General features: G+C 23.5%; 1 protein-coding gene across 5 annotated transcripts in view; it reads right to left on the reverse strand.

Annotated features, from left to right (window-relative positions):
- The window catches only part of LOC101234708 (lysosomal cholesterol signaling protein), a 70,573-nt gene that overhangs the window by 13,904 nt on the left and 36,843 nt on the right, over positions 1 to 19,826 (reverse strand). For all 5 annotated transcript variants that reach the window (XM_065815529.1, XM_065815531.1, XM_065815532.1 and 2 more), the window contains 5 exons: positions 18,451 to 18,534; positions 13,587 to 13,780; positions 13,133 to 13,232; positions 10,925 to 11,067; positions 816 to 951 (listed from right to left, as the gene is read on the reverse strand). In XM_065815529.1, coding sequence (XP_065671601.1) covers positions 816 to 951; positions 10,925 to 11,067; positions 13,133 to 13,232; positions 13,587 to 13,780; positions 18,451 to 18,534 — 657 coding nt within the window. The remainder of the gene's footprint in view (positions 1 to 815; positions 952 to 10,924; positions 11,068 to 13,132; positions 13,233 to 13,586; positions 13,781 to 18,450; positions 18,535 to 19,826) is intronic.

The raw sequence follows: 19,826 nt of genomic DNA on the forward strand, positions 1-19,826 counted from the left end.
TTTGTAAGCGAGAGGTTCGGAGTTCGACTTCCACCACGTCCCTGGAAGTACCGCGCTCAACTTAGTTTCTCCGCGCAGCGGCCTTGCTTGGCAAGGTTTGTGTTTCAGAGTTAAAGAGTTGAGAGAGGGTTGCACCACGAATAACGACTAAAAAAAAAATAAAAAATTAAAAAAAAAAATTAAAAAATTAAAAAAAAAAAAAAAAAAATGAGTATCCTCCTCGACTGTAGTGGCCCCCCTCGGGCCTTGGGGAGGTGAATAATACAAAAAAAAAAAAAAAAAAAAAATATATATATATATATATATATATATATATATATATATATATATATATATTTATATATATATAAATTGTGTTGTGTATTCTACAAATAGAGTGCTCAATGTTCTTAAAGAATAATTAATGTATATATCAGATTTTTAGATATGCTAAATAAATTTTATTTTGCAGATGATTCAAGTTATACAATTTAGATATTCTATATAAATTTGAGGGTGCTGTAATAATAATAGATAATGCTGTTGAAATAAAGCGGCGGGCAATATCTAAGCCAGCCAGTATATATTAATTAATGAATAATTTAATTCGATTTCTAAATAATAAAGCATAAATACTATGCTTTCATGATTTTCCCTCTTGTTTGTTATTGCTTTTGAGATTTTATTTTATTTAATATCATTAGATGTCCTGTATTTCAACAATTATAGCTTAATTAGACCGTATTTATTTGATTTTTATTTATTATTTCAAAATATTAATGAAAATGGTTGTAAAAGTAAAAAAAAAACATTTTATTATAAAAAAAGCAACTTACAATAACAATCATAAAGGATATACCAAGTAGTAAAATCACATGATTAGTAACATACTTTAAATCAGTAGAACTTGAACTGAACCAGTTTGACATTAATATTTGAATGCTGGCACTAATTGGCATTCTAGTATCTGTTCTGATAAAAAAATTTTAAAAACTATTAAGCAAGAATAACATTTTGATAAAACAAAGAAAAATACATCTTTCTATAGCACATACTAGTACAGCACTTCCAAACCCATCCCCAGCACATCCCTCTCCTCCCCCAAACAAAATTAGGGGATATTATACAACTAAATAAAAAATTTCTGTTAAATAAAACCAATATTATTTCATCTATAGTTTCAGTTGTGGTCAAGAAAGACATAAGATGACACGCTATTCCTGACTTGATACTTTAATTCAACAACTTGACCACAACTCCTATATTATAATATTTGAGAACATTTCAAAAATCTGCTGAAATAAATAACTTAAAAAACATAGATCTTTTCTAGTTAAATGTTTTTATATTGTGCTTTTAAATAAAGTAAAAAAATAACTTTTAATGAGTGTTTACAGTAAAAATATTTAACTCAAATTATCAAAGAATATTATATAAATTGTCTTTTATTGATAAAGTATGTTTGTTTTATAGTTAACTCAAATCTTTTTGAACAATATTTATGATTAATTTTATATAAATTAGCAACTTTAAATCATGATTATTTCTTTTTAAAGTTTAAAAAATATTATAAAAAATAATATAAAATTATAATTTTTTTTTTTCAAAATAACATAAATGAAAAGAATTATTAAAACATAAAATATTTAAAAGTTTCAATGTAGAAATTCCAAGGTGGAATTAAATTGCTACTTTTATTGCTATTATATATTGTTGCAATATATTGTTGCAATATATTGTTGCAATATGCGCCTATAAATATAAATAAAAACAATGACAAGTTAATTTTTTTATAATGCACTTAGCAATGTTCCCCATTTTGACCACCAGGATAAAAATTGGGTCTAAAACAAATTATAGTTTAATTTAAAACTTAGGATCATAGAAGTCGTTTCTAAGTGTTTTTGTTATCAAAAAGACTGCCATATTAATTTTTTTTCATCTTTTTAGGTGATTTTTTCTATTTTTAAGCATTTTTTAGATTTTATTTTTCGTTTTACAATGAATATTTCTTTTTTACAGAATACGAAAGATATATATTTAAATCTAAAGATTAACCATAATTAAACCATAATTTGCTTAAGTGACACAACTTTTATCCTGGTGGTCAAAATGAGGAACAGTGTTAGCTAATTGCATTATTATAATAAAATTAATTTTTTATTTTATGTAATATCTTAAATTTTCATTTATTTTATTTAAAACATGTAAGATAGAACTTAAAATATAATCGATTGTACAATAGCACAATCAATCATCTATATTTTATATATCGATAAACAATGAACAATGAACTTTTGATTGCAATGGAATGATTTAACTGTTTTTTTCTTTTGTTTTGCTTTAACAAAGAATTGTTTCATAAAAAACTTTATTTTTTAAACAAATGGTATTAAAAAATAATTGACTTCATTTATTAAATGTGTTATTATTCAACTAGCATGCATCTTATCAGTAAAATAAACTATTTTATTTATTATATTTATACTCTTAATCTAATCCGGGATATTTTAAATAAAACTTGTTTATTTAATAATTGGAAACTTTATTTAAAAAACTTTCACTTAATATGATAAAAGTTTCGAAGTTATTTATTTAAAATCATGGCCTTCCTTATAGTAAATATTCTGTTTGAAAAACTTCTTGAATCGTTATTATGAAATGAGTTGCTTAAGGTTTAATTAACAATTTTTTAATAAACATAAATAATTTGTAAAGTTAAATAAAAATATCTTTAAATGAAATTTTTAATATAAGAAAAAAAGTAAACTGTTAAATTAGAAATGTTATTTCATACACTGTAGCTAACCTAGTTTTTCTGTCAGCCTCTTTTGAACTCCATAAGATGGTCATAATCATATAATATATAAGGATCATCTTGACAAAACAAAGGTTTTCTATCTCCTGTTTTCAGTTTACAAAAAATGCTTCAGTTAACTTCTATTAGAAATAATTGCAATTAGTTTACCATTACATATAGAACTTTCTATGGTGTCTAGAAATAATTTGAATTGTTCTAGTTAGAAATCTGATATCAGATTATTAACTGGTAAAACTCTTGCTAAAAAGTCACCAATAAAGATTTTTGATCATGAACAAAAGTACAGTAGTAGCTAATTTCACTGGATAGCAAACAGTTTTTCAAAAAATATATTCACTTTGATATAATAATGCAGCCTTTACATAACTCTATCTATTAGTAAATTATTTTTAATTTATACATGTCAAAATTTAAATACTTGGCAACACAATATTATTGATTGTAAATTGAACAACTTGCTGCAAATAAATTTTTTTTTTTCTTTAATGGAAAATGAATGGCTTATTGCAATTAAAATAAGAAGCAAGTCGGTACTAATGCAAGTTATTCTGTAATTAAAAAGAGGTTTAATATTACATCTTGAACTAATATGAATCAATGCTTCAATCAATGAACTTTTGATTATTAAAAGTAAAAAACGTGCAGCTCCTCTATTAAGATTGAATGAAAACTTCTCTATTAATTAAGATTGAATGAAAACTCCTCTATTAATTAAGATTGAATGAAAACTCCTCTATTAATTAAGATTGAATGAAAACTTCTCTATTAATTAATATTGAATGAAAACTCCTCTATTAATTAAGATTGAATGAAAACTCCTCTATTAATTAAGATTGAATGAAAACTCCTCTATTAATTAAGATTGAAAGAAAACTCCTCTATTAAATAAGATTGAATGAAAACTCCTCTATTAATTAAGATTGAATGAAAACTTCTCTATTAATTAAGATTGGATGAAAACTCCTCTATTAATTAAGATTGAATGAAAACTTCTCTATTAATTAAGATTGAATAAAAACTTCTCTATTAATTAAGATTGAATGAAAACTCCTCTATTAATTAAGATTGAATGAAAACTTCTCTATTAATTAAGATTGAATGAAAACTCCTCTATTAATTAAGATTGAATGAAAACTCCTCTATTAATTAAGATTGAATGAAAACTTCTCTATTAATTAAGATTGAATGAAAACTCCTCTATTAATTAAGATTGAATGAAAACTCCTCTATTAATTAAGATTGAATGAAAACTTCTCTATTAATTAAGATTGAATGAAAACTCCTCTATTAATTAAGATTGAATGAAAACTTCTCTATTAATTAAGATTGAAAACTCCTCTATTAATTAAGATTGAATGAAAACTCCTCTATTAATTAAAATTGAATGAAAACTTCTCTATTAATTAAGATTGAATGAAAACTCCTCTATTAATTAAGATTGAATGAAAACTTCTCTATTAATTAAGATTGAATGAAAACTCCTCTATTAATTAAGATTGAATGAAAACTCCTCTATTAATTAAGATTGAATGAAAACTTCTCTATTAATTAAGATTGAATGAAAACTCCTCTATTAATTAAGATTGAATGAAAACTTCTCTATTAATTAAGATTGAATGAAAACTTCTCTATTAATTAAGATTGAATGAAAACTTCTCTATTAATTAAGATTGAATGAAAACTCCTCTATTAATTAAGATTGAATGAAAACTTCTCTATTAATTAAGATTGAATGAAAACTTCTCTATTAATTATTATTGGATGAAAACTCCTCTATTAATTAAGATTGAATGAAAACTCCTCTATTAATTAAGATTGAATGAAAACTCCTCTATTAATTAAGATTGAATGAAAACTTCTCTATTAATTAAGATTGGATGAAAACTCCTCTATTAATTAAGATTGAATGAAAACTTCTCTATTAATTAAGATTGAATGAAAACTTCTCTATTAATTAAGATTGAATGAAAACTCCTCTAATAATTAAGATTGAATGAAAACTTCTCTATTAATTAAGATTGAATGAAAACTCCTCTATTAATTAAGATTGAATGAAAACTCCTCTATTAATTAAGATTGAATGAAAACTTCTCTATTAATTAAGATTGAATGAAAACTCCTCTATTAATTAAGATTGAATGAAAACTCCTCTATTAATTAAGATTGAATGAAAACTTCTCTATTAATTAAGATTGAATGAAAACTTCTCTATTAATTAAGATTGAATGAAAACTTCTCTATTAATTAAGATTGAATGAAAACTCCTCTATTAATTAAGATTGAATGAAAACTTCTCTATTAATTAAGATTGAATGAAAACTCCTCTATTAATTAAGATTGAATGAAAACTTCTCTATTAATTAAGATTGAATGAAAACTCCTCTATTAATTAAGATTGAATGAAAACTCCTCTATTAATTAATATTTAATTAAAACTTTTATATTATTTATTTTTTAATGAAAACTCCTATATTAATTAATATTTAATTAAAACTTCTCTATTAATTAAGATTGAATGAAAACTCCTCTATTAATTAAGATTGAATGAAAACTTCTCTATTAATTAAGATTGAATGAAAACTCCTCTATTAATTAAGATTGAATGAAAACTCCTCTATTAATTAAGATTGAATGAAAACTCCTCTATTAATTAAGATTGAATGAAAACTCCTCTATTAATTAAGATTGAATGAAAACTTCTCTATTAATTAAGATTGAATGAAAACTTCTCTATTAATTAAGATTGAATGAAAACTCCTCTATTAATTAAGATTGAATGAAAACTTCTCTATTAATTAAGATTGAATGAAAACTCCTCTATTAATTAAGATTGAATGAAAACTCCTCTATTAATTAAGATTGAATGAAAACTTCTCTATTAATTAAGATTGAATGAAAACTTCTCTATTAATTAAGATTGAATGAAAACTTCTCTATTAATTAAGATTGAATGAAAACTCCTCTATTAATTAAGATTGAATGAAAACTTCTCTATTAATTAAGATTGAATGAAAACTCCTCTATTAATTAAGATTGAATGAAAACTCCTCTATTAATTAAGATTGAATGAAAACTCCTCTATTAATTAAGATTGAATGAAAACTCCTCTATTAATTAAGATTGAATGAAAACTTCTCTATTAATTAAGATTGAATGAAAACTTCTCTATTAATTAAGATTGAATGAAAACTCCTCTATTAATTAAGATTGAATGAAAACTTCTCTATTAATTAAGATTGAATGAAAACTCCTCTATTAATTAAGATTGAATAAAAACTCTCTAATAATTAATATTTAATTAAAACTTCTATATTAATTAAGATTGAATGAAAACTCCTCTATTAATTAAGATTGAATGAAAACTTCTCTATTAATTAAGATTGAATGAAAACTCCTCTATTAATTAAGATTGAATGAAAACTTCTCTATTAATTAAGATTGAATGAAAACTTCTCTATTAATTAAGATTGAATGAAAACTCCTCTATTAATTAAGATTGAATGAAAACTTCTCTATTAATTAAGATTGAATGAAAACTTCTCTATTAATTAAGATTGGATGAAAACTCCTCTATTAATTAAGATTGAATGAAAACTTCTCTATTAATTAAGATTGAATGAAAACTCCTCTATTAATTAAGATTGAATGAAAACTCCTCTATTAATTAAGATTGAATGAAAACTCCTCTATTAATTAAGATTGAATGAAAACTTCTCTATTAATTAAGATTGAATGAAAACTCCTCTATTAATTAAGATTGAAAGAAAACTTCTCTATTAATTAAGTTTGAATGAAAACTTCTCTATAAATAAAGATTGAATGAAAACTTCTCTATTAATTAAGATTGAATGAAAACTCCTCTATTAATTAAGATTGAATGAAAACTTCTCTATTAATTAAGATTGAATGAAAACTTCTCTATTAATTAAGATTGAATGAAAACTTCTCTATTAATTAAGATTGAATGAAAACTCCTCTATTAATTAAGATTGAATGAAAACTTCTCTATTAATTAAGATTGAATGAAAACTTCTCTATTAATTAAGATTGAATGAAAACTTCTCTATTAATTAAGATTGAATAAAAACTCCTCTATTAATTAAGATTGAATGAAAACTTCTCTATTAATTAAGATTGAATGAAAACTTCTCTATTAATTAAGATTGGATGAAAACTTCTCTATTAATTAAGATTGAATGAAAACTTCTCTATTAATTAAGATTGAATGAAAACTCCTCTATTAATTAAGATTGAATGAAAACTTCTCTATTAATTAAGATTGAATGAAAACTTCTCTATTAATTAAGATTGAATGAAAACTTCTCTATTAATTAAGATTGAATGAAAACTTCTCTATTAATTAAGATTGAATGAAAACTCCTCTATTAATTAAGATTGAATGAAAACTTCTCTATTAATTAAGATTGAATGAAAACTCCTCTATTAATTAAGATTGAATGAAAACTTCTCTATTAATTAAGATTGAATGAAAACTCCTCTATTAATTAAGATTGAATGAAAACTTCTCTATTAATTAAGATTGAATGAAAACTTCTCTATTAATTAAGATTGAATGAAAACTCCTCTATTAATTAAGATTGAATGAAAACTTCTCTATTAATTAAGATTGAATGAAAACTTCTCTATTAATTAAGATTGAATGAAAACTCCTCTATTAATTAAGATTGAATGAAAACTTCTCTATTAATTAAGATTGAATGAAAACTTCTCTATTAATTAAGATTGAATGAAAACTCCTCTATTAATTAATATTGAATGAAAACTTCTCTATTAATTAAGATTGAATGAAAACTTCTCTATTAATTAAGATTGAATGAAAACTCCTCTATTAATTAAGATTGAATGAAAACTTCTCTATTAATTAAGATTGAATTAAAACTTCTCTATTAATTAATATTTAATTAAAACTTCTCTATTAATTAAGATTGAATGAAAACTCCTCTATTAATTAAGATTGAATGAAAACTCCTCTATTAATTAAGATTGAATGAAAACTTCTCTATTAATTAAGATTGAATGAAAACTTCTCTATTAATTAAGATTGAATGAAAACTTCTCTATTAATTAAGATTGAATGAAAACTTCTCTATTAATTAAGATTGAATGAAAACTTCTCTATTAATTAAGATTGAATGAAAACTTCTCTATTAATTAAGATTGAATGAAAACTCCTCTATTAATTAAGATTGAATGAAAACTTCTCTATTAATTAAGATTGAATGAAAACTTCTCTATTAATTAAGATTGAATGAAAACTTCTCTATTAATTAAGATTGAATGAAAACTTCTCTATTAATTAAGATTGAATGAAAACTTCTCTATTAAGATTGAATGAAAACTTCTCTATTAATTAAGATTGGATGAAAACTCCTCTATTAATTAAGATTGAATGAAAACTTCTCTATTAATTAAGATTGAATGAAAACTTCTCTATTAATTAAGATTGAATGAAAACTCCTCTATTAATTAAGATTGAATGAAAACTTCTCTATTAATTAAGATTGAATGAAAACTTCTCTATTAATTAAGATTGAATGAAAACTCCTCTATTAATTAAGATTGAATGAAAACTTCTCTATTAATTAAGATTGAATGAAAACTTCTCTATTAATTAAGATTGAATGAAAACTCCTCTATTAATTAAGATTGAATGAAAACTTCTCTATTAATTAATATTTAATTAAAACTCATCTATTAATTAATATTTAATTAAAACTTCTCTATTAATTAATATTTAATGAAAACTTCTCTATTAATTAAGATTGAATGAAAACTTCTCTATTAATTAAGATTGAATGAAAACTTCTCTATTAATTAAGATTGAATGAAAACTCCTCTATTAATTAAGATTGAATGAAAACTACTCTATTAATTAGGATTGAATGAAAACTTCTCTATTAATTAAGTTTGAATGAAAACTTCTCTATTAATTAAGATTGAATGAAAACTTCTCTATTAATTAAGATTGAATGAAAACTTCTCTATTAATTAAGATTGAATGAAAACTTCTCTATTAATTAAGATTGAATGAAAACTTCTATATTAATTAAGATTGAATGAAAACTACTCTATTAATTAAGATTGAATGAAAACTTCTCTATTAATTAAGATTGAATGAAAACTTCTCTATTAATTAAGATTGAATGAAAACTTCTCTATTAATTAAGATTGAATGAAAACTTCTCTATTAATTAAGATTGAATGAAAACTTCTCTATTAATTAAGATTGAATGAAAACTTCTCTATTAATTAAGATTGAATGAAAACTTCTCTATTAATTAAGATTGAATGAAAACTCCTCTATTAATTAAGATTGAATGAAAACTTCTCTATTAATTAAGATTGAATGAAAACTTCTCTATTAATTAAGATTGAATGAAAACTCCTCTATTAATTAAGATTGAATGAAAACTCCTCTATTAATTAAGATTGAATGAAAACTCCTCTATTAATTAAGATTGAATGAAAACTTCTCTATTAATTAAGATTGAATGAAAACTTCTCTATTAATTAAGATTGAATGAAAACTTCTCTATTAATTAAGATTGAATGAAAACTCCTCTATTAATTAAGATTGAATGAAAACTTCTCTATTAATTAAGATTGAATGAAAACTTCTCTATTAATTAAGATTGAATGAAAACTCCTCTATTAATTAAGATTGAATGAAAACTTCTCTATTAATTAAGATTGAATGAAAACTTCTCTATTAATTAAGATTGGATGAAAACTCCTCTATTAATTAAGATTGAATGAAAACTTCTCTATTAATTAAGATTGGATGAAAACTCCTCTATTAATTAAGATTGAATGAAAACTTCTCTATTAATTAAGATTGGATGAAAACTCCTCTATTAATTAAGATTGAATGAAAACTTCTCTATTAATTAAGATTGGATGAAAATTCCTCTATTAATTAAGATTGGATGAAAGCTCCTTTATTAATTAAGATTGGATGAAAGCTGAATTGTTTTATTTGTTAGTAATCAAATTATTATTAGTAGATAAGTTTTATTTAATTTCTTCAAAATTTAAGTAATCAATTATTATATATTCTTCTAATACATATTTTTTTACCTCTTTTTGAAGAAGCAGATGTTTTTCTCTTATTTTTGAAGAAGCAGATGTTTTTCTCTTATTTTTGAAGAAGCAGATGTTTTTCTCTTATTTTTGAAGAAGCAGATGTTTTTCTCTTATTTTTGGTGGTGAAGAAAAAATACAAATTTTAGAGATATTTAGAAATAAATTGATAAAATATGAACCAACCTCAAATTACCAAAACATAAAGTAAATTCAACTATATCAGACAAATGTTTAGAACATTTTAAAGGCATTAAAAACTATTTTATTTAATCTAAACAATAACTTTAAATGTTTAAATTAAAAATATTTCTTTAAAAAAAAAACAATAATTGATACTCTTTCGAAACAAAAATTTCATTTATAGGAGCTTTGAAAACCTGTCTTCAATGTTTCAAACATAATTATATAGGTAATTTAAAATAATTTCAATAAAAATTTAGTTTTTTAACTTTTATTCAGCTTTATATTATAAAAAAAACTTTTTTTTTTAAATACTTGCTCTATTGTCAAGTTTTGCTTTGTTTTATTGCTGCATATCTGAAATGCCCTTAAACATTTAAAAAGCAATGGTCAAGTTGTCAAAGCAAAATATTAATACTGAGACTGGGATTTATATTCAAAAAAATGTGTCAAAAATTAAAATAAACTTTTACTTTATTCCATTTTTTGCATGTAACAAAAATCAAAATAAAGCCTGCAGATTAATTATTTTTTGTACAACTTAAATAAGTCCTAAAAATATATGAAAATGAAAAATATATAAAATTAAATAAATAAATGTTAAAGTTTTATTACTAAATAATCTTCATTTCAATCTTTAAATTTAGAAAAGTGTACTGTATTTATAAAAATAATATATATTGAAAAACTCAAAATTCATTATCAACATTGTTTATTAATTATTATTTGTTGTTACTATTGATTTCTAATTTTCTTATTTACAAGTTGTTATTTACAATAGTAAAATTGTGCAATAGACAAAAAAATATGCTTAACTTATCTAAATATTAAACTAAAAACCTGTTTTCTTCTATAGGTTGATAAGAATCATGATGATGCTGATAAGATTCTTGAACATAACTTTGGTTAATTTTAACAAAAGCAAAGATAATAACAGTGAGAGTTATAAGACCAACAACAATAAAGAGAATGCCATCATTATTCTAAAAATAAAGTTTTCATCAGAACAAACATACAACTTATAAGAAGCAAGTTTGTATAATAATAAATATTTATCATAGTGTGTGTGTGTATATATATATATATATATATATATATATATATATATATATATATATATATATATATATATATATATATATATATATATATATATATATATATATATATATATATATATATAATACGAATTCTCTCAATACTAAATAATTTATTTGAAATATTTGCCAGATTGTAGGCACCGGCATCATCACCATATAATATAATTACAACAATTGTGATTGTTAAATAACAACAAAATTTTTTTTTTTAAATTTGACATCACCATTATAATGGTTTCTTTTACGTAAATATGAAAAAAATGAAGTCCAAAAATTTGTTTCAACATTTCAACATTTTGGGAACCCAAGACCTGCACTAACGCCACTCATCAGGGGCATGTCCTTGCAACAGATCTCACCACCTCATTCTAGTCATCCTAGTCAATATGAAAAATGTTTGTATTTAATGTTTATACAGCAATTATTATATCTCTTTACATTATTATCAAAATAATGTATCAAATATTTTTATTAAAATAATATTAAAGTATGAACTTTTATCATTTATGAAAAAAGGATTTTCACAACCAGTAAAATAAAACTAATCTAAATAAGTGAAGCAAAAAAATTAGTAGATATAGTTTATGTCGCATATAATGTTCGTCAACAAAACATATCGTAAACAATAAAACTATTTTAAACGCTTTTTCAAAATTTAAATTATTTTATAAAATTTTAGTGTATGGTTTTTCCTGATTAATTTCCAAACAATTTTTCAAACTTCTGAAATCTTTATAAATTCATTTTAGACCTTTAATTTTGATATAATTTATAATTTAAATATAAACCTTATATTATATTTATAATTTATGTATAAACCTGAATTAATATAATTTTGGAGTAAAAACTTTAGTGATATATGTTAACTACTAAAGTTATTACTAAAGTAACTACTAATGTTATTTTTAAACTCAAGTTCGCATATTTTTGAGGGGCTAAAGGATTAGAACAAATCTAAGAATTAACATATATATATATGTATATATATAATATATATATATATATATATATATATATATATATATATATATATATATATATATATATATATATATATATATATATATATATATAATATATATATATATATATATATATATATATATATATATATATATATATATATATATATAATATATATATATATATATATATAGAAATAATTTCTTTTAAAAAAAAATTTTAAAAATGTCAATATCTGTGATTCCCAAACAAAAAGTTTGAGTTTTCAGAAGAAATTTGCAGAAAGGGTATGAAAAAATAATTATAGTATACGAAGTTCAGTTATCCAAGGTTCAACTTAACCAGGGAACTTTAATTGTAATAGATAAGACGATTTTAAAGAATCAAATGAAACAGTTCGAAATTATAAAACTTAGAGTTAACTGATGTTTGACTTACTGGGAATTAACACTATATATTTTGATTTAGATATTTAACTAAATTATACTATATATATATATATATATATATATATATATATATATATATATATATATATATATATATATATATATATTATAGAATTTATTTAGGTTTTTATATTCACTTTTTCAAAATAAAAATTATTCAAAAACTAAATCTATGTTTTTTGTTTTTAAAAACTAAGTTTCTCCCAAAGACAAAAAGGACTACAGTCTAAGAGTTCGATTGTTGATACAACCCCCAAAAAACAAATACTTGACTAACGAAGCCAAAGCAAACAAACAAGTTAAAACATTAAGAAAACAATAACTGTATAAAACTCTATGTTACACTATGCAACATTTTAAAACCATTTTGAAAATATTATTTCTAAATAAAACAAAAAAATATTTTCATTATGAGAATAAAGATAAAAATTCAGCTAAGTTCATAAGTTCATAAATTCAATAAGTTTTAACAGAAAATAAATAAAAATTTATATAAAAATTTTTATATAAAAAGACCAAGTGTACAAAAAAATTACCTTATAACTTGCTGACAACAAAAATGAAGGTGAACTTTCAATACCAATGGTAATACTAGGATTGCATATGACCAACATTGTTGTCATACTAAAAATTGTGCTAAGAAAAACAAAAACAGTAACATTACATTATAATATTATTGTTGTTGATCACTAAAAATATTCCTGCAAATCAACTTTTACATTAAAGTAGAAAAAATAAAACATTTGTCAAGTTTAATCCGGTGGTATTTTTTTTCATCATCATTATCATCATCATCATCATCATCATCATCATCATCATCATCATCATTATTGTTATTATTACCATCATCATCATCATCATCATCATCATCATCATCATCATCATCATCATCATCATCATCATCATCATCATCATCATCATCATCATCATCATCATCATCATCATCATCATCATCATCATCATCATAAATGAAAAACAAAATTTTCTTACAAATAAACTATGATTGAAAAAATCCAACATGTTTCTTTTCTCAAATATACTCTAAATAAGTTCAATGCCATATTAATAGCTGATCCACAACAACTGTACAAAGATGTGAACAACATCCAAACGATAAATTGAGAGAATCCTCTTGAACGATTATGTGTATATCTTAGTATGATCACAGAAATACCAAGCAATAGCTAAACACAATTTAAGTCTTTTTCACTATAATTTTATATTTAATTATTTATCATTAATATTTCAATAGCGAAATTCAAAAAATGAAATTTCAGTTAATTAGTCCATTATATATATATATATATATATATATATATATATATATATATATATATATATATATATATATATATATATATATATATATATACATACGAGTTTATTTTATTAATTTATAAACTTACATGATTATTTACTAATATAATAACAATTATATAATAACCCCTATATAGTTATTTAACTGCATAATATAGTTATGACTGAATAATAATTTAATTTATACAATAACCTATAAAGATTGTGCAGCAATTGTAATACACATTTTACAAAAAAAAAAGTTTTTTCATCAATACCAAATCTTTTAATGATTTCATGTTAATTTTCAATTTTTTTTTTTAAATTGGTGATATTAGTTCTTGTTTAAGATGTATCAATTTAAACGATGTGCTGGGTCTATATGCATTCTTATTATAAAATTGGAGTATTATTATGCCTGATAAGTTTAATTAAAAAAGTCAGAAACAACAAAATTAAAGAACTCAAACAATAAAAAATAAGTATGAATTCTTTATTAGATTAGTTAAAGTAAGTAATCAATATTTTACTAAAAGATATGTACTTAATGTAGAAAATCCAATTGCCAAAAATTATTGTTTTGAGTAAACTATTTAAATTTTTTTTTCATAAACAGGATTCTCACCAGTAATCAACTATTTTGCATTTGTGACATAACTCAATTATTCCAGAATGAACACCTGAAAAAAGGATTTAACCTGGGAAAAAATCTGTCACATAGACCAAAACTGCAAACAACCCAAGGTTGTTATTCAATCAGAATTGCAACAGCCTTTGATATCAAAAGATTGAACATAATTTTAAAAGTAAATGATTTTACTTTTGCATGTATAAACCAGCTTTAAACACTTATATTGATTTTTTTTAAATTATAAATAAATTAACACTCAACAAGTCAGCAAGCAATGGCTATTTAAGTACTAAAATAAATTTTACACAGAAAAAAATTAACAGAAAGCTATGAAGAAAGTTAAAGAGGAATCATTTGCAGAAATGGAAAGTAACAAATTACATCTACTCACATTACTGTAATTGAGTAGCTATTTTCTGAATTTCTACTTATTAAGTAGAAATTCCCAAGAATTTTTTAAATGTGTACTTTTACTTTTACTTAAGTATTTTTTTTCTAAAGTATTGTACTTGGTTACATATGAAATCATATATGTTACTGAGTAAAAAAATTTATTATGTATTGTTTAATTTCACAAATACTATGATTTAACTTTTTTTTAGTTGATAAAAAATAGCACCTGTTTTATAACTTTGTTCCTTATGTTTTCATTAATGTTTAAAATGATGTTATGAAGACATCAAACACGTACACCGCTGATGTTTTAAATTTATAATCGTTCTTTAATCCTTCTTATTTTAAAAGAAAATTGAAGTTGAAGTTTTACTATATTTACATTTTGTACAATAAACTACGTACAAAATGTAAACATAGTAAAGTACAAGTACTATAAAAAACATGAAAACAAGAAGTTGTTATTTTCAATTAATTATATAACTATAGTTATTTATATAACTACGCCTTATTTTAGCAAGATGGAAGAATTAACATGCTTTAAATGATGAAATGAATATTATATAATGCCATATTTTAAAATCGTATAATTTGTATTAACAAACACACACTTAAAAATATCAGTTAAATATAATACTTCTAAATATATAGTTTTCTTTTTTTTTTCTTTTATTTGAGTTTTGCTCACTTTAATAAAGATGACACTTTTAAATTGTTAAAAAAAAATTGTTGAGTGCTCTCATAACAACTTTTAACTGCTTTAGCTTGGTTTCTTTTCACTTTTTACAACCATAAAAAAAATTTTCAGTGCAAAAAAAAATTTTTTAATCTTGAACCAAACATCGATTTTTTAGTAAAAAAAGTCAACAAACTCATTGTTTGTTTTCTGTCGATTTGAAGTAATGAGTAAAAAAACAAAGGAGTTGGACCAATCAGATGCAAACCCAGCTGAACTGGAATTGCAACCACCTTCTTTCGAAGCAAACCCGTGGCCATATTTAAGCAACCACTTTGACTTCAAGTGCAAGAATGTCGACAGCTTTATCATGCAGTGTAAGGTGTGTTTGCCCAAGTTGACTGAAATAGTAGCATATAAAAACTCTCCCTCAAACCTCTGCAAGCATGTTGAGGTAATTTAATATTAATTGTATACTTTTATAATATTTTAACACTTTTAACACTAAATAATATTTGGTGTTAAAAGATTTCACGCAAACATTTTAAATTTAGCATGTTAAATGAATATGACATTGGTTAAAATGGTGACAAATATTTTTTTACAGAGAAAACATCTTCAGTGACTTTGCAACAACAAGGAAGTAAAACCTGAAGCCACCAGAAATCCCAACAAAGCAAGGAAAAATAAGTGACATGTTTGCTATGGGTGTAAACAAACGTTTGTCACAGGAAAATGTTGACAAGCTCATGATCCAATATATTTGTGACGGTCTTCATCCATTTTCTTTGGTTGAACAACCTGCTTTTAAAAAACTTATACATGCAATAAATCCGTATTGTAAAGTTAAATCCAGACAGTCTCTTCAGATCAGAATTGATGATGCTGCTATTCAGTTAAAGAAGATTTTGCTCTCAATCATCAGTAAAATCAGGTATGTTGCAACAACTACTGATTTCTGGTCTGCACACCAGCAAAGTTTCATAGGGGTGACCTATAAACCTTTGATGTCCTGGCAGGCACTTTTGATGACATTTATTGTAAATACAGAATAGGGGGAAAAGTGGTGAAAACCACAGCAGACAGCAGCTCAAACTTTATCAAAGCATTTAGTGTTTTTGGTGAGAAAAGCCAAAATCAGGAAGCAGAGCTGGAATCATAATAAGATTCTTGCCTAGAGTCCGAATTCGAGTACCTTGACACATTTGACATCCTTCAAAAGTGGTCTTCAAAAGAAATACAAGCTCCAGCTCATCAGGCCAAATCAGACTAGGTGGAACTCGACATACATGGCTGTGGAGAGAATCTTAAGGATCATACAAGAAAAAGACCCCGGTGCTATCAGAAATGTGTGTGAAGAATTCAAATTAAAAATGTGAGTTTTTTTATATAAATTAACCAGTGTAATCAAATAAGTATAAAATAATACTGATTGAAATAATTACTTGAAGCTCCTCTTCTCATATTTTTTAAATATTTATTCCTCTTTGTGCAAGAATGTCTATAAATTTGCATTTTTTGTGGGTCCTACAGGTTAAATCCAGTTGAAATCGTTTTCCTGACGGAATATTCCGCTTGTATAAAACCTGTTGTTAAAGCAATGGACATTTTTTAGTCTGAGACCAACAAACACATGGGACGGCTCCTGCCAGTGATCTTTCAGTTACAAACAAAATTCAGCTGCCTTGAGACATCCTCCAAAATGTATCTGCCCCTTATTTAAGCAATTCAAGATGGTGTCCAAAAATGTTTTAGTAGAATGATTACCTTTTTTTATGTCATAGTGCAATCTATTTTGTTTTCTACTTTGTTATTCTGTTTTGTCTACTTTTTTACTACTTAATCATCCATTGTTGTTCAAGTAAAATGAATCTTTAAGTACAGTAAGTACATTGTTGTTCAAGTAAAATGAATCTTTAAGTACAGTAAGTACATTGTTGTTCAAGTAAAATGAATCTTTAAGTACAGTAAGTACATTGTTGTTCAAGTAAAATGAATCTTTAAGTACAGTAAGTACATTGTTGTTCAAGTAAAATGAATCTTTAAGTACAGTAAGTACATTGTTGTTTAAGTAAAATGAATCTTTGCATTGCTAAAAATATAATATGTATTGTTTTATTTTTAAACAGGTCTGGCCTATGTGAGACAACACAGATGGCCAAAGTAAAGCAGGTTAGGCAACATTCATCAGATGAAGTTGACTACTTCTCATCAATGAAATTGAGAAGATTGCAAGGTATAGGGGAGATTGATGGGTACCTTGCTTTGAAAACCAACTGCTTCTCAAACTTAACAAAAAGTTCATAGTTTAAATTTATACAGAAAAGAATAGACTAGGTTTTTTTTTTCATTTGATAGCTTTGTTATCTGACAGGCTGTTAAAAAAGTAACGCAGCAACTTCTACTCTGAGCTCTGAGTACATTTTTAATTAGCTACTTTTTACTTTTACTTGAGTAAACTTTTCAGCTGGCAACTTTTACTTGTATTTGAGTAAAATTTCACTCAAGTAATAGTACTTTTACTTGAGCAAAATTTTTTTTTTACTTTTTCCACCTCTGTACATATATATATATATATATATATATATATATATATATATATATATATATATATATATATATATATATATATATATATATATATATATATATATATATATATATATATATATATATATTTCTACCTCTGGTCATTTGCAATAAAAAGTTATGATTAAAATTATAATAGCAAGTATAACAATATAAGTAAAAGACCTCTAAAGCACGACTTGTTATTTTTTTTATATTTAGATTATATTTTGATTTATATCAAATATACTATATATTTAAAATGTTTCTTTAACACAAATTAAAATTACCTGAAAAAATATAAGCATTTGAGTATATCTATACAATGGATGTCGGAATAACTGCAAACAACAAAATACTATCATCACCCAAACCTATTTATTTAAACATATTTGCTAATTTTTGTATTTTATATATTTATTATATATATATATATATATATATATATATATATATATAGATATAAATAAATTTATATATATAATATATATATATATATATATATATATATATATATATATATATATATATATATATATATATATATATATATATATATATATATAGACATATATATATATATATTATATATATATATATATATTATATATATATATATATTATATATATATATATAATACACACACACACACACACACACACACACACACACACACACACACACACACACACACACACACACACACACACACATATATTAGGGTCCTTATTTTTGAAGTGTGAAAATTTCATTGTCTGAACCCCTAGTTATGTTCCAATATATATAAATATAAGTTAGACCAAATATGAGCAGAATTGATCAATATTTAGAGGTGGCTCAAGAAGGTTTTAGTTTTGTGAGAATATTGGCATATTGGCAAAATGTTCCACATTTTTGCAAAACAAAGCTATTTGAAACTAACTATAAGTAAAATTAATGTAAACAAACAGATTTCCACCATTAATTAAAAATAAATATTTTGTGTCAGTAAGTATTATACATAGTTATATAATAATAGATATATACTAAAAGTATAATACAAATAGTAAGTATAAATAGGATTTTTTAATAAATGTTTTTAAATAAATTGTTGAAATATTTTGTTGTAAACTAACTACTACTACAACTACTACTCAATCTTATGGCATGTTATCCAAATACAATTGGGTTAGCCAGGTCTTCCCCTTTAAATGGAAATAAGTGAAACAATATTCTACCCAGTTACCCTGCCTCCAAACCTTGATTTGAGGAAACCGTTACCCTATTTACCCAAGTACATGGAACAAGCTCTGTTGGGCAGGGGCGTTCAAATCCCTGACAGAATTCATCATCCACAACATACTGCAAAAGTTAACAATTATTAAATTATCAGCAATAACAAATATCTAATTTTCAAACAATTTTCAATTTTCAGATGCAGAGGGGATTGAAGGTTGCAAACTGTCATCAGGGAAGCAAGTTTTTGGACATTTTCTTCATCTGCACAATGTTTTAAATTAAAATGTTCGAAATGAAGCAAACCACACTATTAAGAGAGTGGAAAGTTTTTAGTTTCGAATAAAAATTTCAATCAAACATCGCCATGATTCTATAAAAAAACTTAAGAAATTATTCTATGAGTTGGAGGGCCTTAAAAAGAAACAGGACCTTAAACAAGAGCTGCCA

This window comes from Hydra vulgaris, chromosome 13, assembly GCF_038396675.1.
Source record: "Hydra vulgaris chromosome 13, alternate assembly HydraT2T_AEP".
Classification (NCBI taxonomy): Eukaryota; Metazoa; Cnidaria; class Hydrozoa; order Anthoathecata; family Hydridae; genus Hydra; species Hydra vulgaris.